The sequence below is a fragment of the Eriocheir sinensis genome, chromosome 29 (genome assembly GCF_024679095.1).
Source record: "Eriocheir sinensis breed Jianghai 21 chromosome 29, ASM2467909v1, whole genome shotgun sequence".
Taxonomy (NCBI): domain Eukaryota; kingdom Metazoa; phylum Arthropoda; class Malacostraca; order Decapoda; family Varunidae; genus Eriocheir; species Eriocheir sinensis.
The window spans coordinates 15,559,294-15,586,941 of record NC_066537.1 but is presented as its reverse complement, the minus strand read 5'-3'; the positions used below and the strand labels follow the sequence as shown (position 1 = coordinate 15,586,941).

General features: G+C 41.3%; 1 protein-coding gene across 2 annotated transcripts; it reads right to left on the bottom strand.

Moving 5' to 3' along the window:
- Positions 1-919: 919 nt before the first annotated feature.
- Positions 920-27,600, bottom strand: LOC127005141 (RNA-binding protein RO60-like). Of its 2 annotated transcripts, none has more exons than XM_050873757.1 (13): positions 27,321-27,600; positions 22,922-23,060; positions 22,054-22,268; positions 21,146-21,299; positions 20,664-20,822; positions 20,108-20,247; positions 18,374-18,490; positions 17,191-17,408; positions 15,691-15,847; positions 13,849-13,950; positions 12,970-13,128; positions 11,495-11,655; positions 920-10,629 (listed from the first exon to the last, which is right to left on the bottom strand). In XM_050873757.1, the coding sequence occupies exons 2-13, from the start codon at positions 23,001-23,003 to the stop codon at positions 10,503-10,505; spliced, it is 1,791 nt and encodes a 596-aa protein (XP_050729714.1). In that variant the 5' UTR covers positions 23,004-23,060; positions 27,321-27,600; the 3' UTR covers positions 920-10,502. The 2 variants fall into 2 exon arrangements, with proteins under 2 accessions (XP_050729714.1, XP_050729715.1); XM_050873758.1 differs by lacking the exon at positions 27,321-27,600 and adding an exon at positions 26,788-27,293.
- Positions 27,601-27,648: the final 48 nt, after the last annotated feature.

The window sequence follows — 27,648 nt, the reverse complement described above, 5'->3', positions numbered from 1 at the left end:
CCCTCTGAAAAACTATGAATTTTTGCTATTATCATAATCCCGCATTATTCACCAGAGTATATACGCAAAAATCAACGCATTTTTTTTTTTTTTTTTTTTTGAGGGGTTCAGCTTGTGTGCGGAGGTTTGGATAGGTTTCGACGCCTTTGGGAAGGTTAATAATAAGAACTATTGCATTACGGAGATAGATCTGTTGTGTGTCATCCCTGGAACTGGCCTGGGGAAAGGAAGTATATATAATGAAAGTTAAACATGAATATATACTAATAATAATGATCAATGAATGAATAAACAAAGTCATCATTATCATTTAGCGCTGGAACGTTCGATCGTAGCTTGCCTCAGCCGCCGCCGGATGTCCTTCCTGCCATCACGCGGGAATTGTTTCTTAGTAAATGAAGCAGATAAAAAACTCTTCCTCCTCCTCCTCCTCCTCCTCAAACCCCCGAACTTTCTCCTCAACCCCAAACCTCATCAACCCCCACAACCTCTTCTTCAACTTCCATTACCTCCTCAAACCCCCAACTTTCTCCTCAACCCCCACAACCTCTTCCTTGGTCCCCACCACCTACCTCAAACCCTCCAACCTCCTCAACTCACACAATCTCATCCTCAACCTCCCACCTCCTCCTCAACCTGCACAACCTCCTTCTTAACCCCCACCCCCTTCTCAACCTCCCAAACTCCTCAATCCCCACATCCTCCTCTTTGACCATCACAGTCTCTTCCTTAATCTCCTCCTCCTCCTCCTCAATTTCCACAGCTTCCTCCTCCTCCTCCTCTTCCTCCTCAACTCACACAGTCTCATTCTCAACACCTACAACCTCCTCCTCAACCCCACAACCTCCTCCTCAACCCCCTCATGTGAAAGTAATATATGAGGATTGCAATTTCCACATTCAATAAAAACCTTCAGAAGTCCTAGTCATATGTTTATTCACCCAAATCTTCATGTGCTAACAAAAAGGTTGCATACAAAAATATGTGGTTGAGATAGACTGTGCATATTCCATCAAAATGCCTCCATCCCTAAATACTCAGCCTCTTCCTTCCTCCTTGATGGGTACAGGTGCTCAGGGAACCCAAGACCTGCCCACATCAACATTACAAATAAGACCACACCAGCTCATTATCCAGAATCCACCAATCATATGCATCCTAAGTTGGGAAAGGGGCGTGGCCTGCTTGTGAAGGGGCCAATGATATGAACTAAATGGGGAAGGGGAGGAGCTTATATGTCAAGTTAGTTCAAACAGTGTACATAGTTATGTTTGCTTATGTCCATGTTATCTTGAAATGCTTCATTTATCAGTAGTAGAGGAACTAAGAAGTAACCTTTGCTAGGTAAGGGATACTCCCCAATTAGTACACCAGACCAATACCACATTGGAAACCAAATAAACTAACTAATGAAGAGCATACACCAGGGGGCACGTTGCTTCACTCACTCAGCACCTCCACCCCTGACAGCCCCCAAGAAGCCTCCACACTGTTATCCTTCCCATTACAAGCCTCTTAGGAAACAAAACTGCTCAAGCAAATTAAGCTGATGAAGATGAATTTTGTCAAAATAATTAAAGTTGATCAAGCTGCACTCTGAACATAGTTAGGTATTGCACCTCAGCTTTATTTTCCAGATTGGTGTAGTGGATTAAGGTGTTTGGCCACGTTGTGACGAGTCGGGGCGAGGCGGTTTGAACCCCAGTGCTATCGCTTGACATTAGGAAGGGCATTTGGTCTTAAACCTCAAGCCACAACCCCAAAACAGCAACCCTAAATGAACATGGGGTGAAAGCTGCCAGGACAAAGAAGTGTTATTCTTAATTAAGCATACCAACAGAGGACTTTCTAAGCTCCAATGTAAAGAGCAGAAGCACTGTACTTATCAATTCTTCTGTCTGGAGCTACCGAAGACTCCAAACAGAAGGACTAGTCTCTGCTATGTAAGGACTCCAGATGGACTGGCAAGCAGTGCTGCCAAATTGGATTGGTATGTAGCAGAGCACTAGAATAGGAGAGTTTGGCCAACTTCATCACAGGTGCCATGTTGTCACCAAAAGAGCCGCATGAAATTCTAATTGATGCTGTTATAATAGTGTTTTTTTGTGTGCTTTAGGTGTCATAAGGATCTCGAAGGAGGGCAGAGAGCATAAAAAAAATACTTTTATATCAGCACCATTTGAATTTCACAAGGCTCATTCGGTAACAACATGGTGCCTGTAATGAAGCTGGGCAAACTCTCCTATTTTATGGCTCTGGTGTGTACTAGCTGCATAACACATCCTGGGGGTAAGTGACGCTCAGGTTTGCTTAGGTGTCATAAAGCACAAAGCACGAGAGACATCAGGAGCACTAAAAGAAGTATACTATGCACCACAACCTTGAATGAAGCCTTCCGTGGCAATACAGCGAGAAAGTTAAGCTAACTAACTAACTACAAGGTCTGCAAGAACCATGTGCTAAAATAATACAAAGATGTTTTCTTTAGGGGAGGAGGTAAGGAGATAATCATGAATACAGTACAACCATTTTACCATACACAAGGAAGCATAGTAAGTAATATTAGATAACAGGACCACATGCCACGAAGAGCAATCCTTGACAGCCTAATATGACCTACTAATGGTTTCCGGGGCCGTGTTCCCCAGTTTTTCGCAAATAAAACTTTAACAAAGCGTCGCACAAAGATGTTATTTTGGCAGTGGATGTAGAGGACAGTATCTTAACCTCACCAAAACATAAACCCAGACAGACTAAAATAGTGATCCAGCTCCACTAAAAAGGTAGGGATTTTTCATGTTTGTTTTTGAGAAGAGAGAGAGAGTGGTTGGGAGTTGGGACAAATAACCATATTATAAACTGTACCAGCCCAGCTCATTTTTTAACATCAGTTTGAAGAGTATCAGTATGCCAGACATTGTTCCCTATGAGCTTTCTATAAACCACTTTATGAGTTAATGGCTACATCTAACATATTTATTTTCTATTAGTAAAATATGTTGCAAAGATGACAAGATAAAAGTAATTTGAAGTCAAGTATGTAGCATTCAACAAAGATAATAAAGTTTAGAAGCTGCCGTTTGTTTTTAAGTTGGTAATAACTGACATCGCTTGGTAAAGAGAGCTTGGAATATGACTGTTAATCCTGGAATGATGTGGTCCTGTTGTCTAATTACCCTGTGGTTCTCCCCAGAGTGAAGCAAAGCCACAGATGGGTGCAAGAAGGCCTGTTCTTTGAATATCCAAGTGGTAGTGGCTTGCAAATATTAAGTTAATAGAGTAAAAAATACTCTTAAACCTTTTATATATGCTTAGTAATTAGTAAGGTGTCTAAGAGATATTTGTAATATGTTAATAATATTCCCTCGTCATAATCATGGATGGTAAATGTTACATGAAACTGTGGCCTGGAAGCTCTCACAGTATGTAGTGCAAGTAGATTTTGTATTTGTTTTAATTACATGGTGGGCAAGTTAAGGACAGAGAACAAGGGGTGGTGCTGGAAAGGTCTGGGTTATGTACTAGACTCATGTTTTGTTCTCACATGATGTAGAAATTTTGAAGAGAAATGCACATTTGCCCAGAAGTTTTTCACTGTTTTGTTATGCAATGAAAACTCAAGTGAACTGAATACTCAAGTAAAGAAGTACAACACAAACAAAAAATTCAGTTTAGCAACACACATCTCTGCGTGGACACATGACGCTCATTGAGCCTTTAACACACAACAGCAGTGGTAAAGGGAGTGCGGGAGTCACAGCCCCACACAACAACAACCTCTTGGTGTGGCAGGACATGAGAACCTTAGTGAGCTGCAAGTCCTTTAACATAACTTATGATTTGTCAAAACTATTACTCTGCTTGTCACACGTTAGGTCCTCTGAGTGGCAGCATTCTGGTGCCCAAGACAATTCAGTTTTTATGCATGAGATTCTTGCTGTTTGATGAGTAATTCCTTGAACATTAACAGATCTAATGGTATATAATATTTACCAGGACTTATAGAAAATTACTTCACCAAAACAGGAGTGAATAAGAGAACAATGATGATAAACTAACTAGGATATATTAGCATAAACCAAGCAGCAGAAAATATAATGAACTGCACATATTGCCAAGAACATCCAACAGTCACCACGTTAGTGAAACAGTTCCCTCGTTCAGCTAATCTTCTGCCTTGCCACCACCACCAGCACAGCAGATCTGGTCACTCCAGCCACATACTTCCACCAGCAAACACTTCACACTTCCCAGAGTGATGCGCACACACCCACACTCTGTGTCTTTGATTCCAAGTTACTTTGAAAACATTCAGATTTTCACACGGATATAATATGAAGCCTCTTTAATGAAATACAGGTAACTCGATTTACACGAGTATGGTTTACGCGTTTTTTAAATAACGCGGGGTCCAAAATCCAAATAAATGTTTAATTTACATGTTTTTTCACTTATACGCGATATTTTATGGAGTGGCCACCAGATGTCTCACACAACTGGACTCACATGGTGCCGCGGCCACACAGCTGAGCTCAGTTCTTCCCACGCGCCACTTGAACAACAATACAGTACCCACGCTGCCACGCTACTCAACAATAGGGGTGGGTAGGTACTGGTACTAACGGTACCAGCTATACGGTACTGTACCAGTACCAGACTGCTTGGTGCCAGTACCAATACTAGCCAGTCGCTCATGGTGTCCCTCATTTCTTCCTCACACGAGTGAGGCTGAGACTGAGTGTCTGAGTGGATATCTCGGTGATATGGATATTCTCTCTCTCTCTCTCTCTCCACTGAATGGAGTGAATATTTATTTTTTGATAGAAACCTACCTCTTGTTTGATTTACATTGTTTTTGATTTACGCGACCTCTTCAAGGACACAATACTCACGTAAATCGAGAGTTACCTGTATAGTATTTGCTTCAGCTAATCTGGGACTTTTGAGTAAATGACTTGTAATATATCTGGAGTATACTAATAGTTTTAAATCTATATAAGATAATAAAATTTCTATAGATTTAAGTACATTTGTTCTACATCGAGTAATGATCTACAGTAACGTACAATTTCAGTTAATCATCACTACACAAGTGCAAGTTGGCCTTAGTCTACTGTTAGGTCTGGTAACTTTGGTGCACGCTTGCTGTAAACACCTGTCGCTTGGTTTGTCGCTTGTACCATGACACACTTGTACTTTTTTCCATACTACCTGGCAGTTGCAACCTCTGACTGACTCAAGCCTGGATGGCAAGACTCCCTCATGCTGCAGCCTGCCTTAGTATAAAGCAATCATACTTTTCCTCCCTCATCACTGACAAGCATTGTAAAGTGAAGATTGACCCTGAGAAGTGTGGAATATAACAGCATAATGAAGCACTTTATTTCTGGACTTTAATCAAGATCACACTTTTTCCAAAATTCAACCAGATAATTATCAGGTTATATATTCAATTTACATTATAGATATTCCAGTGTTTGCTACCTATAACATAACATAATACATTACTGTGTGAAATTATTATAAGAATACACTAATAGTGGCTACGAGGACAAGGTAACCCTCGACACGTAAAGCATTCATTCGCACAGACCGACACCATCTACAAACTACTTAAATGAGCACACACATCCACCAACAAGAATTCCCTTATCACCATGTGTTCCTGAAGGTTAACGTGAGTTGAAGAGAAAAAAAAATTCAGTTACTACATAGGTAAGAGTATAATATCATAACCACCTCCTTGCCTCCCCTCACACTAGTGCAGAAATGCCAAGACTTATTCCAGGGTCCTTCACTGTGGCCCAGAGGCAAGTCACACATCACTACAGGGGACTCTCAAAGGTGCTTCTGTGGTGAGGGCAGCTCTGTACTTGTTGGTCCTTCTGTTTGGAGCAAATGGGAGAATAAAACGTGCCTGGCGTCAGACGAGTAAGATGGAGGTAAATAGTAAGGTAGAGACAGTGATGCATTGAAGACACACCAATGTACAAGAGGAGTCAGATGGAGGTAAATGGAAAGGTAAAGAGACTCAATGACACAATGAAAACACAATAATGTATGGAAGGATAAAGCAGTACTAAGAGAGTTTCAAGTTAAAATAAGATGATCAAACCAAATGAGGAGTATGGATTCATAGAAGAAAGGGAAGTGTTACTCTCTAAGGTGTGTTGATAGTAGAGCTGTATAGGTAGGTAAAGTTGGGGGCATACGCTATGGCTGCACACGTATATTATGTATGAGATGGTTAAAGCAAATGGAGAGTATGGAGTCAGGGAAGGAGGGGAAATGCTACTCTCTAAGGAGGTGATAGTGGTGGGTATGGAGCTAGCAACTTGACTCCTGACACAAGGACTGATGGGTACACCGCTGCCCTTCACATAGCAGCAACTTTTCACATTCCCCATTCACCCTGCAGTCTGGCTTGCAAGACCACAACTCAATTTATCAGTGAGAAGGATATGCTTTTATCTTATACTTTTCCATATACATATCTCTTTTATTTGAACTCACTAATATTTTACGCCATTAGCAGATATGATTGCCTCTATTATTGCAGAACTACTTGTAAACATTGAGAGGAACTGTTCCATACATATTTTCCTTACAACTTGTCAGTTCAAGTTAGCTTCCTATTGGAAAATGCTGACCTGCATCACCCACCCCCTCACCTCTGTCCTGTTGACACACAAACCATCCTCACACTGTCAGTGATCAACAAGGACATAAACACCTGACAGGGCTTATGTTCTGCAGGTTTTGTGGGGTTTATGTGCAGTTCCTTTGTTTCATTCTTCATGTCTTTCACTGAACACAAAGAGAGAATATGCAAGACCATGGACTGAGATGTGGTCTTACTTTTAAGACCTATAACAATGCTTACTTTGAACTTTGAACATCAATATACATAACATGGATTCTTGCCTGTATCACAAAACTGCAAGCCAGCTTATAAGAAAACAAAATTTTCATATCGTTTGCTCCACAAACTTTGCAGTAAACTTAAATATAAATAAATACTTAGATAGCAGTTTCAGAACATCTAGGGACAAGATATTCTTTACTTCTTTACAGGTCTTCTTGAACACATCCTGTGTGTACAGTTTTTCCTTGCTGTTGTAAAACATAGCAGCATATCACTAGAAATCCTTCTTCCTCAACAAAACGGAGGTGCAAACTGTTGGACAGTGGTGCACCCAGTGAGTCAGGGAATAACCAAGCAGCTGGTCTGTGCAGAGGAGACAACATTGATAAATTGTAGCTGTCTTGAAAGTAATGTAATTTAAGTCTCAGAGGCAGTGTTCTTAGCAAGGAATCTCCAACCCCTTGGGTGCACCAGTAACTGTGGTAAGTATAATATATGCACCCAAACACTGCTCTGTAGCTGCACCATGCATGCATACTCAAGTGCTATTCATAGTGAACAGCTTCATAGTAGTACCTTATGTCCAGGCAGTTTTATTCATAACTGTTATTCTTAAACATTAAAATATTACTTAAGTTCATTAGCTTCCACTCCTCCAGATATTTACCCTCATTACACTACCTTCATACCACATGATAAAACTCTCTGCTTTACAAATGCTTCATGAGATCATAAAATATGTTTCCTTGTTCCACACAGATTCTTCCCTTGTACCATACAGTGCTGTTTGCAAGCAGTGCTTGTGATATGAACATTATCACTGCATTAAGTTAAGTTTCATCTGTGCAATCATATTGTCTGCTGGAAAGCCTTATTATATTTTGGGTAAACCTGACACTTTATAAATATTCTATATCCCCATTCATTTGCTCGTAGACTAGAGATTGACACCATTCTCATTATCATAAAACAATGTTTCCATTTTACTGATGTATAAAACTTAATAATATCAACTTTTTTTCACAGGCCACGTGCACCGGGGTTTGCCATTGGTATTTAGTCATCGGGTGTTCCCACTTGTTGTTAGTCACCAGTGGACACACGCCAAACGTTTTGGTGACCAGCAGCTGCGTCAGTGTGTTCACCACGTTACAACACCAAGCATTACTTTCTATCTCACTTGAAAAATAACTCTTTGAGTCATAGTTGGTAATAGATATTAATACTTGTTCAGATTCCTAAGGTATCTCTTAATAAATAAAATTCATAGTCCACACCTATTTTTCAGCTACAAACTATAATGATGCATTATTTTTCCTCAATAAACTGAGCGTCTTTCCCATTCATTACAGTAAATGAACACAAAGCAATAATGTCAAAATGTAGATATCCAAATGTTAATCAGTTTCTTTTTTCTTTTCCAGGGAAGATTTTCTGAGGGAAAGCTTCCTTCTGTGTTCTTGAAGAGAAGCTGAAGCCAGTAGTGTATGTGTGTGTGTGTGTGTGTGTGTGTGTGTAGAAAAGGTAGGTAGACAGGTGAGTAGCAGGAAATGAGTTGTTGTTTATGTGTGTATTGGTTTTGTTTTCCAGCTTGCAGACTGCCACTATTTAGAATAGGAGGCAGTATATTTTATGTGTATAAGAAGTGTTAGTTTGGCATGAGTTGGGAAGATCCAGGTGACAGCAACCTGAGGAGTTGACAGATATGTTGACCATGGCTCACCCAAGCCATGTATGAACCCTCATGACAGGAGCCTTTGTTCCCCAAGATGCCACCCTGAGCTGTGACACTCACCACAATGCTTGTATAGTGCAACCCTCAAAGCATTACTGTTTCTTCTCTTCATTTCATGCAATGCAGAAAAAAATTCCCACCCAGGACAACATGAAGTTTGTGAACAATTTAGCAAGGCACCCAAAACCTAGTTTAACAACAGTCTTTCAGTTATCAAGTCAATATTGAAAATTCATTGTTTATTTTATATATGCAAATATTAAAATTCTAAATCCTGATTCATATAATATGGTGTTACTCAAACAAAGCTCAGAAATTTCCTTAATCAACAAAACTTTGTTTCCAAAATCAGTCAAATAAATAATAAAATAATTGCTTTCTTAGATAAGAAGCAAGCTAATTAAATAAATAAAGCTGGAAATATCAGTAAAGTGACGCACAGGAAGTCCTCTGTAACAAGTTAATTGATTTGTAATTTTGCTCCATATTATTGTTTTTCAGAGGGAGGTTGAGAGCCTATGGATAAAATAGAATTGGTTACCAAGCATGATTGCTCCCCCTCCTTCCCTATGACATTATTCCACTTACTTGTGTGAAAACAGAAATACCCAAGTGAAAATAACTGTTCTGAGCAAGGAGCTTGATGCAAATATTTCTGAGAAGCTCATGTCACCAGGACTTCCTATACTACCTTGTACCCTAAAACTTCATACATATCATAATAATAGCACACATTAAAATATCAAAAAGCCTTGTCAAATAAAATCCTGTCACTACATATGTCAAGGTTTAAAAAGTGATTTTTTTTTCTCATTAAGTACTTCAAGGTCCTCTTTGAAAATAATCTCTTGCCAAGACCATTTTTATCCTGTTAAATTCTTTTCCACACTTTCACATAATGTTTACAAACACATTCCATGCCAGGCAGCTGCCATCCCATGTCTAGTCCACATGAAAGTAATGAGTTAGCACAAAACCTGAACACAAACAAGTAAAACATTGACATAAAGTAGTAAAAGTGACCATCTGGAGCACAACACATTAGGGAATACAGACAAGGACTCTCAAAACAGTTGGGGTCAGAGTGCTTCCTCAGCTAACCTCTTGTTTGTGGCAGCTTTACTTTTAACCTTAGTGAGGTGCAGCCCATGAGTGCATAAACCACTCAGCAAAGGAGATCTGTGCACAGTGTTTAGTTCACAGTGCACAAGTAGTAGTGACACACAGAAACACTTACTCTCCCTCATCACTGCTAGTTCTCAGTGAAGCAAATACATATTACACTTTCTTGCTGTGATTTGTTGTATGAAGTTTGCATTCTTCCCCACCACTTTGAAAGGACTTCAAGCACTGCAACTGTTAGCTAATGAGGATGAAATTTTGTCAAGGCACCAAAAATATTTCCTCTGTGAAATATTGTTAAACCAGCACAGTAACATGAAAGCTCAAGTTTGTAGCTTGGAGTGGCTCATTGAGGGTGCAGCACCACTCTGATCTGCCACGCTGAGGCCAGACACACGCACTCTGGCTCAGATTCAATGACACCTCTGTTTACTGAGGAAGACAAACAGCAAACAGTATGATATTGTATATAAAATGTACTACTGTATACCTGTATATCTTTAATTCACACAACAAGTAAAATATATTGCAGGAAATATGTGTCCTTACATGTATTGATAAACCTGGTATCCCTGGAAACAATGGAAAATAGCCCCACTCTAAGGACAGGACCATTTTGCTAGCTATTATGCTAGAAGGAAAGGGACAGGCAAGCATCCCAGCCAACTGACCTTCCTAATGTAACGTATAGTGTAACATTTAACAAGATCAATTGTCACTTGCAGATCTGGAGCAGCAGCAGCAGCAGCAGCATTGACGGCAGTGGGCAGGCCGGGAGCCTCAAAAGTAGCGCTCGTGGAAGGCCCTGATAATGGTGGGTGTCCGCTGGTGGAAGCCCAACACCACAAGCAGGTCATCAGAGTGTGGGACACTGATGTGTCTTGAGCACAGCCCACACAACACCAGTCTGTGGGCACAACATGGTAACTAACCATCCTTGTAGTATGTGTGGGAGAATACTACACTATAGTTATAGTAGTAAACTGCTGTCATGGCCATGACACTTTCTCTTGCACATAAATGACCGAGAGCTTTTACTTTGCAAAATCTTAGAAAGATAATGTAGTTCTCAGCATTCACAGTCCCCTTTCACTCCTCGTAAGGCACCTTCTCCTTTAATACTTATTCATAACCAAGCTCATTCAGAACCATCTCCCTTGGGCATACCATTACCAGCATCTCCCTCAATTCTTATCAATAACATTATTCATATAACTCTGACTGCATCTGATGCATTATTTTCTCCATAATTGTTATCAGTGGACAGTGTAAAGAGGAAAGTCTATCCATCCCTCCCTACACTCACAATTGACAAAAGCAAATGATGCTAATTCAGTGAACACAAAGAAGAGCAGAAGAGAAGCAGGAAACAGGAATATGGTGAGGAGAAAGGTGAGGAAAACCTGACCAACTTTCTCTTTTTTTCTCCTCACCACAATGCACTGAGCCACAGACCCACATTATGTTGATATACCCTGAGAGGATATCCCCCCAGGTGCTGTATGACCACATATCCCCAAAGGAGTAAATCTCTCATCAAAATCTTGTTTAAATTTTATCTCCTGAGAATGTGTAAAAAAGCTAAAATCAATACTTCTAGTTAGTATATAGAAGAACTGTCACATGTGAAAATAAAAATAATATCAAACAAAATTTCTTCAAGAATATTACAACCTCTTGTTTAGGGACTTTTGTTTGTCTGCTTTTTTATGCCCCTGAGCTGTTTTCACTGCTGTAAATAAGAGAAAAAAAAAAAAAATCTCTTGACGTACCTTGTCTGTGTGTTGTTGGCCTCGTTGTGGCGCTGGAGGGCGGCAGTGGCAGAAGTGATGGTGGACTGCTCCAGGCGGTGGGTCAGCACCACCAATGTCTCCGCCTGGTGCGTCTTCCCCCAGTTGAGTGCCCTTTCCACGTTGACCTCGCCAATCACAGTCTGGTAACAGTGTTTGGGCTTGATTACTGAGGCAGCTTTAATAGCTTGACATCACTGGTCTTGATTATTGAAGCAACTTTAATCATTAGCTTTTTTTTTTTACAGTAAACAACTCAAGGGAAACAAAGAGAAAACAAAAAAGGTCCTGCATAAGTAAAGAGAAAGAGTGTCCAGATGAGAGTTTGACACTACTGGCCTTTTTAAGCAACATTTATAAGTAGCTTGGCATTACTGGATATCAACTTTAATCATTTAGTCTTTAATATTAGGTTTCCTTAGCTAAATGCCCCCTCTACATTTACCTCACCAAATTATCTGGCAATGGTGAAGTTTGGCATAAATTACTGAGGCAGCTAGACACAGTTTGACAATGAGCAATAGTAGTGTTTGGCTTTTATCTATGGAAGCAGTATTGTATGGCAAGAGAAGTGTGATTTAAAGCTCATTAATCTGTCAACATTCGCTTCAACAATTACGGAAAATTGATGGAGTTCGACCTGGATGGTGGATGTTCAAAGCTGCTCACAAGTAAAGGGTAGCACTGGAGTTATTTTTCCCTCAGTCAGGAGATATTGCTAGCTCCAGACAGGAAGACAGGGAAGTACAGTGCTGTCATTTACATAGAAGCAGCACTGAAGGCTCCTGATCACTGAAGCAACATCCCAAGGGCCCATTTTGCACATTTGGACATTCTTTTAGTAGTGGTCCAAGATGCAGAAAAGGACCATGAAGACCTTGAGCCATGGGGTACCCTTTGCCTTGACACTTGAGAGTATGCCTGGTGTTTTAAGGGGTGAGTATCGATTCATGGGCGGGTTATTGGAATAACGTTTGTAGCAGGTAGGTCAATTTCTCATATGGTTTGAAAAGCAGAAATACTCCCCATTACAATTTTAGACTGGGTGCTCATATAGATTTAGCAATATTCAGGGATGCATTGTATGCCCCCATTGATTGATTGATTGTGTTCTAAGGTATGGGTATTTATCCACTACAGGTTCAAGGGCCAGAAACAAAGGTGAGTGCTGAGGCAACACACCATTCAGCGTGAGCCCCAACATTACTTTGAATGAAATAATTGGAGATAACTACCCAAAATAACTAAGACAAAGCGAGAATACTAATTTGCCCAATATCTATTATTCAAATTATATTTTTTAATTAATTCATTGCTTCCAAAAGATTTTTATGTTTATGGATTTTCCTGAGCTTTTCTTGACACAGTAAACTCTAAATATTAACAAATGTACTAGACCAGTCAAGCCCACAGCCGGCCAGAGCTCTTAACATATTACTCCCAGAGCACCCACAAACCTCTCTAAACTTCTCAATGAGCTGGAGCACAGTGATGCCCTCGGTGAGCTTGAGTTCTGAAAATGTGGTGCCGGAGAAAGCGAGGGTGGTGGTCGCCGGACAGGTGCCCCCCGAGGTGAGCGTCAGTATGGTGGTGGCAGCAGCCTCGTGTCCTGTCACCTGCAACATGGAAGCAACACATCAGGGCAGTCAAATAATAGACAAGCTTGGCCAGCTTCATCACAGGCACTATGCTGTTACCAAACGAGCCATGCAAAATTCACATTGATGCTGATACAAAGGTGTTTTTTTTGTGTACTCTAGGCTCCAGGTACTTCTTTGAGATTCTGACAATATCTAAAGCACCCACATGAAAAAATAACATATTATCAGTATTAATCTGAATTTTGCACGTTTCTTTTTGGTAACAATTTGAAACCTGTGATTAAGTTTGCCAGACTCTCCCATTCTATGGCTTGTAGCGGGTTTCACTACAAATCCAATCACGAATCTTGAGTAGTGTGGCAGCGTGGGTACTGTATTGTTGTTCAAGTGGCGCGCGGGAAGAACTGAGCTCAGCTGTGAGGCCACGGCACCGTGTGAGTCCAGTTGCATGAGACATCTGGTTTCTCACTCCATAAAATATCAAGTATAAGTGAAAAAAAACGTGGAAATTAACCATTTATTTGAATTTTGGACCCCGCCTTATTTGAAAAACATGTAAACCAAACTCGCGTAGATTGAGAGTTACCTGTGTTGGAAACCATACTATTTGAGGGACGACTGTATATATAAAAATAAAAAAAAGTAGCAGCCTTTCTGAACCTTTTATGGCAGTAGAAGTATCTTAGCTAAAAGGGTGACTTGAGTAGCCTTCAATGTCCCCCCACCGGCACCCACCTCTCCCTTGCCCACCGGGTTGCCCGTCCACACGTGGCTGGTGCCCATGGTGCCCCGAACGTCAACACAGATGCCCAGTCTACGTGTTGTCTGCTCTGCATTCTGCAAGGATAAGGAACAAACATGTCATAAGATGCTGCATTATGGACTTACAAAGAACAATCATACAGCTCATAGTCTTTCTCTCTCTTTCTCTCATATACACAATTATAAGATAAGAATGTGTTAAAATACATGATCGTGCAGTCAGACAGAGGGTCAGGAACTTCAAGGGGCGGACTAGCAGCATTAGTGATGCCAAGAATGACAGCTTTCCGCACACATGCTTGGAACAGATAAAAGGAAGAAGTGATTACTGCAAAGAACGTTCACCAATTAAAAGAAATTCTGAACAAATATAGATATGGAAACAGGACACTAAGAGAATATCTCAGGTCCTGCGCATTAGTAGATAAATAGTAGGTTATATATACATACATAAATACACACACACTGGTCTCTGACCAGTGTAGTATGCAAAATATGTGAGAAATTAATAAAAGAACAATGGATGAGATTTCTAGAAGAACATAATCTTATCACAAACAATCAATATGGATTTAGGAAAGGCCGCTCATGTGTGACAAACTTGCTGAGCTTTTACTCAAGAGTGACGGACAAATTACAGGAAAGAGAAGGATGGGTGGATTGCATTTACCTAGACTTAATGAAGGCATTTGACAAAGTTCCACATTCAAGACTGCTGTGGAAACTAGAAAATAAAGGAGGATTGAGAGGGAAAATGAAGTGCTGGATGGAAAGCTACTTAAGAGGAAGAGAGATGAGAACCGTGGTTAAGGACACTAGATCGGAATGGAGAACGGTGGAAAGCAGAGTGCCCCAGGGGTCGGTTTTAGCACCAGTACTCTTCCTAGTCTATATTAATGATATGCCAGAGGGAATAAACAGCTACATGAGCCTGTTTGTGGATGATGCTAAACTGCAAAGACATATAAGAAACAGTGAAGACTGCAAGGAGCTGCAAGAAGACCTAAACGAGATTTGGAAATGGAGTCAGAAATGGGAGATGAAATTCAACGTGAAGAAATGTCATGTTATGGAAATGGGAAAAAGTGTAGAAAGACCAAAATGGACATATAAAATGGGAGATGGTGAAATATTAAAGAAAGTAAATGAAGAGAGAGACCTGGGAGTAATAATGCAAGATTATATGCAACCAGGAAGTCATATAAATCGGATCTTCGGTGATACATATAACATGGTGAGAAATATAGGCATAGCATTCCACTACATGGACAAAGAAATGATGAAAAAATTAATAACTTCTATGATCAGACCTAAACTAGAATACGCAGAAACAGTGTGGTCTCCACATATGAAGAAACACAGTAAAACTAGAAAGAATACAGAGGATGGCAAAAATGATTCCAGAACTGGAGGGACTGACATATGAAGAGAGACTAAAGGAAATGGACTTGCCAACACTAGAACAAAGAAGAGAAAGAGGAGACCTAATACAAATATATAGGCTATTGAGTAAAATGGAAGAAGTAGATAACGAGAAATTGCTACTAAGAGAGGAACCTTCCAGCAGGAATACTAGAGGACATAGTAAAAAGTTGAGGAAAGGAAGATGCTCAAGAGACATAAAGAAATATAGCTTCCCACAAAGAAATATAGAGGTTTGAATCAGATTAAGTGAAGAAATAGTATCGGCGAAGAGTGTGCAAAGTTTCAAGGAAAAGTTGGATAATTATAGATACGGAGACGGGACCACACGAGCGTAAGCCCAGGCCCTGTAAAATTACAACTAGGTAAATACACACAGACACACTCACTTACCCTGGCACTGGCTGTTAGCAGCGAGTGAAGTGCATCCACTACTTTGGGGTTGACTCTTGTTGGTCTTCTCGAGGACACCTTACCGGGGGGACGCGGCACTTTAGTTTCGCCCTTGGCCTTCCTGTCTGCACCCTTGCCACCCCCCACCGCAATGAACCTGTGAGCCAAGTTGGACACGTGTTACAAGTTACCAAATCAGAATAAACATGGAAACTTTTCTCTTGGGCATTCTAGGGGACATGCAGACAAATATATACAGTAAACCCTCCATTTAGTGCATTTCTTTTAAAGTATGGGAGATGGAATTTAATGCAAACAAGTGCCATGTTATGGAAATGGGGAAAGTAAAAAAAGACCAAGGAAAACATACAGGATGGGAGAAGAAAACTTAAAGGTGGTACATTAAGAAAAAGATTTGGGAGTAACGATGCAAGACACTCTATCCCCAGAAAAGCACATAAACAAGCTGTTTGGAGAAACCTACAGGATGATGCAAAATATAAGGGTATTATTCCATTTTATGGACAAAGAAATGATGAAGAAAATAATAACAACAATGATAAGACCAAAGTTTGAATATGCTGCAGTTGTGTGGTTGCCTCACAAAAAGAAGGATATCAGAAAGCTGGAAAGGATACAGAAAATTGCAACTAAAATGGTCCCAGAACTCTCAAATATGACATTGAAGACAGACTGAAGGAGATGGACTTGACACTGGAACAAAGAAGGGAGAGAGGAGATCTGATCACACTGTATAAGTTGGTAAATAAGTTTGATGAGGTGGATAGAGATGATCTCTTCTTAACTGTGAGAACACAGGGACTGAGAGGACATAGGAAGAAACTTAATAAAGGAACCTGTTTGAGTGACTAAAAAAAGTATGGTTTTCCACATAGAAGTGTTAAAAGATGGAACAGCTTGCGGGAAGAGGTGGTGGAGGCGAACAGTGTCCAACAAGGAAAGGAAAGGCTGGAAGAATGTAGATATGGAGATGGGACTATTAGAGCTTAGCTCGGGCCCGGTAGACTACAAATAGGATAAATAGGTAAATACACACAAGCTACAAAAGTCCCACCAGTCACCAATTGATAAATCACATTGAAATAATACCTCCATTTTTATCAAACTTCTTAGGTACATGTCTTATGTTAAATAGAGGGTCTACTGTATATGATATATATATATATATATATATATATATATATATATATATATATATATATATCTATATATATCTCTCTCTCTCTCTCTCTCTCTCTCTCTCTCTCTCTCTCTCTCTCTCTCTCTCTCTCTCTCTCTCTCTCTCTCTCTCTCTCTCACACAAGCCTCCGACCATTCCCTCTCCTCCCTCCTCCTCAGGCCACTCCTTCCTTCCTCTCTTTCCTCCCTCCCTCTCCCTCTCTCTCTTCCTCCTCCTTTAATGCTCTTCCTTCCATCCTCCTTCCCCTCCTCTCTTATTATTTCTCCATTTTATTAGACTCTCTCTCACTCTCTGTCTACCTGGTGGGGTGCTCATAGGCATGTAGGGTCATGAGGACCTGTGCTGGGGTGGTGCCTGAGGCTGCCACATCATCCTGAGTGAGGCGATCCACTAGCTGGCCCTGCAGGGGGGCGGCAGCGGCCTCAGTGGTGGCAGCAAGGAAGTTGCATCGCGCCAGGCGGTTCACGCTGGCCACCACACTCTGTCCGTCCAGCTTGTCCAGGAGATGAGACCAAACCTGATAGAAATATATGAATGGTGATTAGTTGAGTCGAATCTGATGAACATGGATCAAGTGTACAGTAGCAGTAAATGAATAAAACAATAGCAAAGGGGCTGTAAACTGCGACCCCTGTGACTTGAGGCTCAGGGAGGGACATCAATGCATATACACGTCCACTCAATATAACATGTACCAAATAAACAAAGGGGCTGTAAACTGCACCCCCTGTGACTTGAGGCTCAGGGAGGGACATCAATGCATATACACGTCCACTCAATATAACATGAACCAAATAAACAAAGGGGCTGTAAACTGCGACCCCTGTGACTTGAGGCTCAGGAGGGACATCAATGCATATACACGTCCACTCAATATAACATGAACCAAATAAACAAAGGGGCTGTAAACTGCACCTCCTGTGACTTGAGGCTCAGGGAGGGATGTCAATGCATATACACGTCCACTCAATATAACATGAACCAAATAAACAAAGGGGCTGTAAACTGCACCTCCTGTGACTTGAGGCTCAGGGAGGGATGTCAATGCATATACACGTCCACTCAATATAACATGAACCAAATAAACAAAGGGGCTGTAAACTGCACCTCCTGTGACTAGAGGCTCAGGAGGGACATCAATGCATATACACGTCCACTCAATATAACATGAACACAATAAATAAAAGGGCTGTAAACTGCACCCCCTGTGACTAGAGGCTCAGGGAGGGACGTCAATGCATATACAAGACAATGAATATACAATCTTTCAAGGGGAGAGTATCAGGACACCTCTCCTTCCGAAATTGACCTCTCTTTTGGCCACTCCTCTCAACTCTTTTAAATAGGAGCAGCAATTAGTAGGCTTTTTTTCATTATTGTTTTCTTTTTTTATATTTTGACCTTGAGCAATTTCCTTTACTGAAAAAAAAGTACACTCAATATAACATGAATACAGTAAACAAAAGGGACTGTAAACTGTACCTCCTGTGACTTGAGACTCTGTGAGGGGACGTCGTGCAGGTTGAGGCTGCCAAACTGGGCGTGCACCTTGTTGGCCTTGTTGATCACCTGGTCTTGGTCCCACGCTACCTCCCCGGCCTGAACCAACAAGGTAAGGTAATTGCATACATGTAGCCACATGCACATGCACACACTAACACACACACACACACACACACCAAAAATACAGATACGGAGATGGGACCACACGAGCGTAAGCCCAGGCCCTGTAAAACTACAATTAGGTAAACAACTAGGTAAATACACACACACACACACACACACACACACAAACTTCACTCAATCCTGCAAATATAAGAATAAGTAAGATCACTATATACACACAAAAATGAGGATAGGTAAGAACAGACATATACACAAAAATAAGAATAGGTAAGAATGCACATAAATACGAAACATAAAAATGGGTAAGAACGAACACATACACATAAACACAAGAACAGATAAGAACATATATACAAACAAATAAGAATAGGGAAGAACACACATACACACACACACCTACAACTGCCCACTAAAGTAACTCAAACTAAACAGAAAAAGCTTTATCCTCTGTGTCTTAGCCTACACTTACACGATAATCTTTTTATTTCCAGATAACAACCGCATTACAGCAAACCTATGCAAACCAATTAAAATAAGTTATTGGGTGGAGTGAAGATGAATATCCTTCCTTAACCAGCATTATTTGGTAGGAGAGAGATAATATTTAAGAAGAGGAAATTACGTTAGCCCTGAGCATACGCAGAATACGTAGTTTTATTTACATCAAGCCTAACATGGTAAGTAAAGATGAGTAAAGCAAACTACAACACCTAAAATAGAGTAGTTTTTTCCTTCGGCACAGAATAACGAGAAGAGTTGGTTAAGGTGAAGGGGAGGGTTGCGAAGAGTAATGATAATTATAATGAATAAGAAATAAAGACAAGTTGGTTAAGGTGTAGGGGAGGGTTGCGAAGAGTAATGAGATAATGAATAACAAATAATGAGAAGCTAATTAAGGTGCAGGGGAGGGGTGAAAAGAGTAATGATAATGAATAACAAATAATGAGAAGTTGATTAAGGTGTAGGGGAGGGTTGAAACGAGTACAAAGATAACAAATAACGAATAATGAGAAACTAATTAAGGTAGAGGGGAGGGTTGTGAAGAGGACCTGAAGTAGAGGATGTGATTTGAAGTGGAGGGAAGGGTTGTCAATAGTACTTGTGGAGTGGAGGGTGTGTATTACAGTGGAGAATGGGGCTGTTGAGTACCTGTGAAGTGGGAGATATATTTTGAAGTGGAAAGGGGAGTTGTAGAGTGCCTGAAGTGGAGGGTGTGTTATAGTGGAGAATGGGGCTGTAGAGTGCCTATAAAGTGGAAGATCTGGGTGTCAAGGTGGAGAGTTGTAAAGAATGCCTGGTGGAGAGAGTGTAAGCTTAAGCAGAGGGTAGGGCCACAAAGAGTATCTGTGATGTGTGTTGAGGTTGATGGGTGAAACTGTATAGTGGGGGGGTGTTGTATGAAGTTCCTATATTGTGGAGGGTGTGTGTTGAGAGTACCTGTGGAGTGGAGGGTGTGTGTTGAGGTGGAAGGGAGGGAGAGACTAACTTTGTGCATGGATGGGTGAGGTGGAGGTGGATGTGGACAGTTGCCTCTTTAATGGAGGAGAGTTGTTGAGAGTACCTGTGTAAAGAAGGGGTCATGGGTGGTACCTGTGGGGTAGAGGATGAGTGTGGGTGTCGATCAAGAGCCTGCAGCAGCTCCAGCAGTTCGGAGGTGTTTTCCTGGCCTGTGTACTTGTCCTTGGTCTTCTCCAGGCCCAGGAAGACGTAGTGAAGTACCACCTGGGTCCCTGAAAAACACACACACACACATACATCATATATGTAGTCCTTGCAGAAAACACATACAAAGATACACACATATATAGGGCTGCATTATTAAACATTTTGGCACCCAAGGACACACATTTGACAAGGCTTTCGTAGGATTTATAGTCATTTCCAGGGGTACTCTTAAGACACCGGTGCTAGTTTGACCCTTCTACTGTACCATGAACCTAAGAAACACTTATTAATACATGACTGGTCTCCTTTTTGGCTTTTGGAAACCATAGTCCCTACAAAACACACATACACACACATGTAGCCCCTGAAAACACATACACATATGTAGTCCCTAAAAAAACACATATTCACACACAGTCCCTGCAAAATATAAATACACATACACACATCTACTCCCCCACCAGCTGTCTTTAGCACTCACCCAATGGCATGTCCTTCAGCTTGAGGTGGGCCAGCCTGATGACATCCCTGTGAGTCCACCCGTGAGCACTGGAGTGCCGCGTCACCTCCAGGGCCAGACGTTGTGGCTCCCAGGACAGGTACCACTCGCTGACTGCCCGTCGCAGCCCTCGACCCCAACCTGGAATAAGGAAATGAAAGGTTCCCCATCTAAGGTCTTAGCGTCTCTCTCCAACAAACAGGTCAGGAATCACCACTTACTTCTCTTTTCTTTTTTCTTGTTCTTTCTCTCTTCACCTTCTCTCTTCTTTACTCACCACTTTACCACATGCATTCTGGACACATACACACATCAATGCATCTCTCATCCTTCAAGCTTCCAACTACTCTACCAAATCACACTTATTCCTGAACCACCACACAAATATCTTAGAAAGTCCCACATGCACAACAGACTGACATAAGCACACACTCCCTACCAGCCCATCACAGCAGCCCGCCTACCTGAGTAACCATTTATCCTGGCGATCATCTTGGAGATATGTATGAAGAGGAAGAAGAGGTGGGTGTCAGTGCACAGTTCCCGCACAGCTGAGTGGGCGTCCGTCACCAGCTTCTTCTGGTCGCTCTGCTTGGATGCCACAGCCAAGCACAACACCTGCACACACCACAGAGTAAGACAGTGCACAGGGTTTCTCTCTATGGTTACTATGATGATTGCGAGGTAAAGTACTACAGTATGCTCCTTAATAATGTGTGATCAAATGGAGTGAATGCTACAAAATATTCACTCAAGAGTAAGAGGCTTCTCCTTATGGTTATGCTGATAATTGGGGATTTCCCTATAAGATCCCTTTGAACTGACTCCTTCACACACACACACACACACACAAAAACAAAAACAAAAAAAAAAAGGCCACTCCAATCCCACACAGATAAATCTCTTTGAAATAGCACCTTCATTTTGCTTGAATTTCTTGGTACCTGTCTCACATTAAATAGAGAATCTACTGAACTAGAATATGATCCCTAATAGTGTCTGATTAAATAGGTGTGATTGGCAGGTGATGCAAGCTACTAAAATTTCAACTCATCGAGTGATCCAGTGTTGCCATCAGGTCTCTAGTAACACAAACCACAGATCAAAATTAATACCATTAGATTATGAAATAAGATACAGGCGCCATATTCTCGAACATATCAGTGCCAAGCTCACACATTTGACAAGGCTTTCATAGGAGTTTTGGGCATTTCCAGGGATAGTTTTATGACCCTAGTGGTAATGCACCGTGAACCTAAAGAAACACTCATTATAGCCCAATTGATCTCCTTTATGGCCTTTGGAAATAGTTGATGAGAGAGGCAGAAATGTCTGAGAATACCAACCCAGAGCCACTAGCCAAATGCCTCACCAGTGCCTCCTTATCGACGTAGGAGAGCTGGCTGTAGGTGCGAAGGGTATCCATGATAGCCTCTGCCTTGCCCTCTTTCACCATGGTAGGGATCACCGAGGCCTCCAGCAGTGCCTCTAAGGGCTTGGTGATGTTTGTCAGCACCACCTCTTGACCCTTGCGGCAACTTCGCTCAAAGCCCTGGTACCAGTTGATCACATCACGTATCATGTGGACTGTGGAAGGTGGATAAAGGTGAGGGTTAGGTTGATGTTACCATACTGCCATTTTCCTCACCACCTCAAAGGCTGTGACATACCATCTACACCACTCCCACGGCCACAGACTTTATCATGTGACCTGTGGAATGTCCCCGTCACTACCATCTCCCAGCTGACCAGAAACCACCCTTCCCTCTTGTCTCACCAGGCCAGGACTTAACACCTAACAACTAAGCCTGTAATGCGAGTGACCGCAATAATGCACCACCTTTGCCTCTAAATCAACTGTCACTTGACTCTCCGTCTAACCTGGGAATGCCCCGGGACTTAGCATGTCTGTGACAACCCGCCGAAGCTGCCCAGCCTCCACGTCATCACACTGCACCCATCCCACCCCTAACTCCATAAACCCCACCCTCGCAGAGAACCCTTCACCCAACCAGTCCCCAACCACCTTTTTTGGTACTTATTTATTTATTTACTTTTTCTGTAAATTTTCTGCAAAATGGATTGATATGTATATGACTTGTACATTTTTAGCCTAACAGTGCAATCACTGAATGAACTATTTATTATTATTAGATATTACTATTATTATTACTATTATCATTATTCCATACACACATACAGGAACTACTACATCAAGAATCATCAGGTCCAGTCCTCACCTCCATATCTTTCTGTGGGGTTGTTGCCCATCACCAGGAACTTCTTGAGCCTCCCCATCGGTTCGCTGTTGGGAGTCGCCATGCTGTGCCTCGGCTCTGCGCTTCTCTGCACCCCAGCCTTGCTATGCCGTTAACACGTCTGTGGGAGGGTGAATAAAGAGATGGTCTAGCCTGAGGAAAGGTAAACAAATAAGAAGAATAAATAAGTAATTCAGTTCTTTTCCACTGATGGAGATGTATTGTAACATCTAGAACAGTGGTGCCCAACCTTATTTTCAAGCGACCCCATCCATGCACCTCTAGACATGACCAAGACCCCACTAGTTTAGTTGTATATGTGTTATTATAATATAACACTATGTTTAATATTTTGAGGTCTTGGCGACCCCAGGGTTGGGGAAGGGGGGTCTAGAAGAACAGATGTGACAAGGCTCTTGCTATATGATGAACACTATTTGTTTTTTTGGTAAAATTGCTGCATTGATCTATTGCCAAATGCCTCACAAACACACTGGGCAGTGAGACAGACAGACACACTAACTGAGCCCAAATATGCGTGTTATGCACCGGAAAGGTGCCCTGCGCATTATGATCCAGATCCAGAATGCCTCATAAACACACAACACAAATGCCTTACCAGCACCTTAGAAAAAAAATGGAAAGCTTCTATTTAACAAACCTGTATATAATGACAACTGGATTAATTAAATCTTAAGAAGCTACAAAATATGTATAATTCTGACACAGTTGATAGAACAATCCTACCAACCCTTTTTGTATCATTATATACAGCGATTGCAAACCACAATTTTTTTTTTCCATTTTGTATTGTTCAGAGAAAATGTAACAAAGAATGATTTATTAACTACAAAGAGGCTAAAAGTAGTTCTGATGATAAATAGGAAAAACACAAAGACAATGTTTAATAATTAGTTGGAATGATAGCAAATAAGGGTTGAGAATGAAACACTTAAGAGTTGAGGAATATACATATCTAGGACAAGCAATCAGTAGAAACAAAGACCATGAAAATGAAATCAGAAAGAAAATAGGAATGAGATGGAGTGTTTTTGCACTTTTGATGAACACAGTAATATCATGAATAGCAGCCTGCCACTGTCCCTGAGGAGAAAGATGTACAATCAGTGTATCCTGCTAACCCTTACATATAGTTCAGAAACTTGATGCTTCACCAAGCATTTAGAGAGAAAGTGTACAAAAGTGAAATAGAAAAATACTGGGTATAATATGGAGAGGAAGGAAGCAAGTATCATGGATTAGAAAACAGACTGAGGTTGAAGATATCTCAATAACCATGAAGAAGATAAATGGACTCGGGTAGGTAAAACAATGCATATTACTGATAATATATCAAATGTGGGGCAGTGTAGGGAGAGATGGAAGGTGTGGGTGAGATAGAAGAAGCAATAGTTTAGAAGTAGAAAGGTACCTGACATTGATGATATAACAGCAGAAATATATGAGAAATGTAGTTGTCGAGTGGATAATGCAGATGTTAATGTAGCATGGATGCAGGGTAAAGTGCCACAACACTGGATAAACACCATCATTATGCTGCTGTATAAAAGAAAAGTGGAGAAGACTGTAACAGTTATGAGGCAATAAGTTATCATCATGCCAGGAAGGGTGTGTGAAAAGCATTTAAATGAGGCTGATAACAAGTGATAAAGAAGTAGGTGATAAACAGCCCCCTGGGGGAATTAAGAAAGGGAGGGAATGTGTGGACCAGAATTCTGCACTGAAAAATTATAGTTAGCAAATACTTAAGAGAAGTATAAGAAGCTGTTTGACTTTCATCAACCATGAGAAAGCTGATGATAAGGTTGACAGGAAGGGCTTAAGGGATATCCTGAAAATATATTACATGTGAAGATGACTACTTGAAGGGATCAAAGTCTTTATACATGGATGGGAGTGCCAACGTGTGAGTGAATAAGGAGCTGAGTGACAGTTTCAATGTTAGTGTGGGTGTGAAACAGGTGTGTGTGCTGTCACCATGGCTTTTCAATATACATACAGATGGTTGCATTAAAGAAATGAGTAAGTGGTTTAGGTGCAAGGCTGAAAATGAGAGATGCAGAGCAGTCCTTAGCAGCAGGTCTATTTGTATGTAATAGTGCTGCTGGCAGAATATGAAAAGATGACTCATAGGATTGTGGATGGCTTTGACAGGGTGTGTGAATGGAGAAAGCTGACAGTTGATGCAGGTAGGAGTAAAGTATTGGTAGTTGAAAGACTAGGAGAGGAGACCATCAATTATGTAGAGCTATACAGTTAGAGTAGAGAGCGCCACAGACCATAAAATTTGGTTGGGGAAAAAATATATAAAGTGGTTGAATTGAAATACTTAAGACTTGATTCTAAGTTAGTATGGGAACATCAAAAATGTAGAACACAACATTTTATCAGTTATGGGAACATCAAAAATGTAGAACACAACATTTTATCAGTACATTCACTTGGTCTTTCATGAACAACAATTGCATGACTAACAGAGTCATCCTGGTATCTTATCTAGGTTTACTGGTTTCAGCAACTGCAGAGCCCAACATTTATCAGTGTCTTGATAAAGCCCTTCAATGAAACAGATAAGCGAGTCATCATGGTATACTACTATCCTATCAATTAGTATTTAGTGTATTTTACATGCTAATAGGACTGCACTGAAGGATGAAAAAAATGCAAACTCCCTCATGACACCTAAAGAGCAGTAATTAGACAGTACCAAAAAGTACCATAATCCAACTAATAAAATAATAATCAACCCTATTCAGTCAGTAAGGATTTCTCAAAGTTTGGTTAACCTGTATAAATATGCCTCCTCACTTAACCCCCAAACTCCTCCACTGTATAGGATGTTATTATACATTACCTACATATGTGAAGGTTTTTTGGTGCAATCAATCCCTTCTTACTTCAAATAGGTGCCTTGAAAATTCTAAGGTCATTGATATGCTATCAACCCCCAAAAAAATGAACACATTTCTCCAGGTCCCTAGGTTAGTGGGCGATAGAAGAGGAAATGAGAAGAAAATGGATGAATGAGTTGTTCTTGAGATTTGCACAGTTTGTTAGGAGGGAGACAAGTAGTTGGGAATCAGAACTTAGTCTCTGAGAGTTACCATTAATGCTTCAATAAAGTTTATACAAAACATTCTTATGAACATATACACCTACTAGGCCATACAGGTGACAAGGTTGCCCAGTTCACACATATATAGCTGTGCCTTCTTCCAACTGTATAAATAGCAGCCTATAATCAGATATATGGACTGCACCTTAACCTGACTCTACAGCATATGTAAGTTATAAGGAAACCAAGGACTACAGTAAAGCAAAGTGATAACACTCCAAGTAAAGATTAGATCATAATAAAATACTTTATTTGTTTTTAACTATGAAGCAAGCAGATTGTTGATTGTTGTTAAGAACTAGACTACACAAATAATACACACAAAAAAAATCTGGAAGCAGTAAAATATTGGGAGGCTGAGCCCCCTGCAAGGAGGTTAAATATATACACTTCAACCTATCTATGATGATAAGATGTCCTCTTGTCTGCTATCCCTGATGGCCACTATAAGACATGTGAATATATCTATAACCTCCCAACGAGGGGGCTCTGCCCCTCAACCCACCCAAATTTTACTATTTCTGGTTGGTTTTAGAATCAGCATCTATTATTACTATTTTTAATACTGAAGATGCACATCCTTATTCTTCATATTTACTGACTGTGTACTTTATGAAATATCAGTCTGCACATCCAGTAAGGTGGCACACTCCCAGTCTGCAGGGTGAGGTATGGAAGGAGAGCCCAGCTAGATTCGGACAGCGTTACATACCGACCCGATTTCTTGACATTTCAGATGTACATCGTTCACTTCATGATATTGGATCGCAGGTTCACTGAACCACAACCTGTGTCGCCAGGGCAAGGCAGAGCGAGGTAAGGTAAGGTAAGGCGAGGCAAGGTAAGGTCGGGCGCTCCGGGCAGGGGAGGGGGAGGGTCAGCATGTGAGGTATCGGATGTAAACAATGCCAGGCCGATCACACAACAATAAAAGAGGCCCCTAATTCACAGCCAGGCGGGATACACCACGACCCACGGCCTCTAGGGGGACTCTGGGGCTCCGTGTGCCCAGGCAATGACCCGGCCAGCTGAGGAGACGGCTCGGGGCTCCTCCATTGCAGAAGTGGAAACAAAAACGGACCCAAGGAGGCGGGGCTGGCAGGACGGACCGAGGTCCCTCCTCCCTCCGCGCCCCACACAGCCGCACCGGAGCCAGAGCAAGGCGTCCCGATGCCCCAAAACACCCCCCAGACGCCCCAGATACCGGTGTACAGGTACGGGGGCGTGGTACACCTGGTAACTCACTGTCACTGCACCGTGGATGGGCCGCGCTGAGGTACGGTGCTGAGCGGTGCTGCTGCTGCCAGTGCTGCCAACACGGGCGGTCACTTCGCTCGTCACTGGTCTGAAAAGGTCTAAAATGTTACTAAAAATTGCTTAACTCAGTGTGTCGACAATTCCGGATTGTTTTTAATCGACAACACATTCCGAAAGAGAAATAATGGCACAAAACTAAAGTGCAAACAAATAAATTCAGACTGCACCAACCATCAATCAATCAAAATATTCTTTATCAGCGTTATAGCGCGAGGATGGAATAAACTCCCACCTTCCATGCATGGTCCAGAGCAGT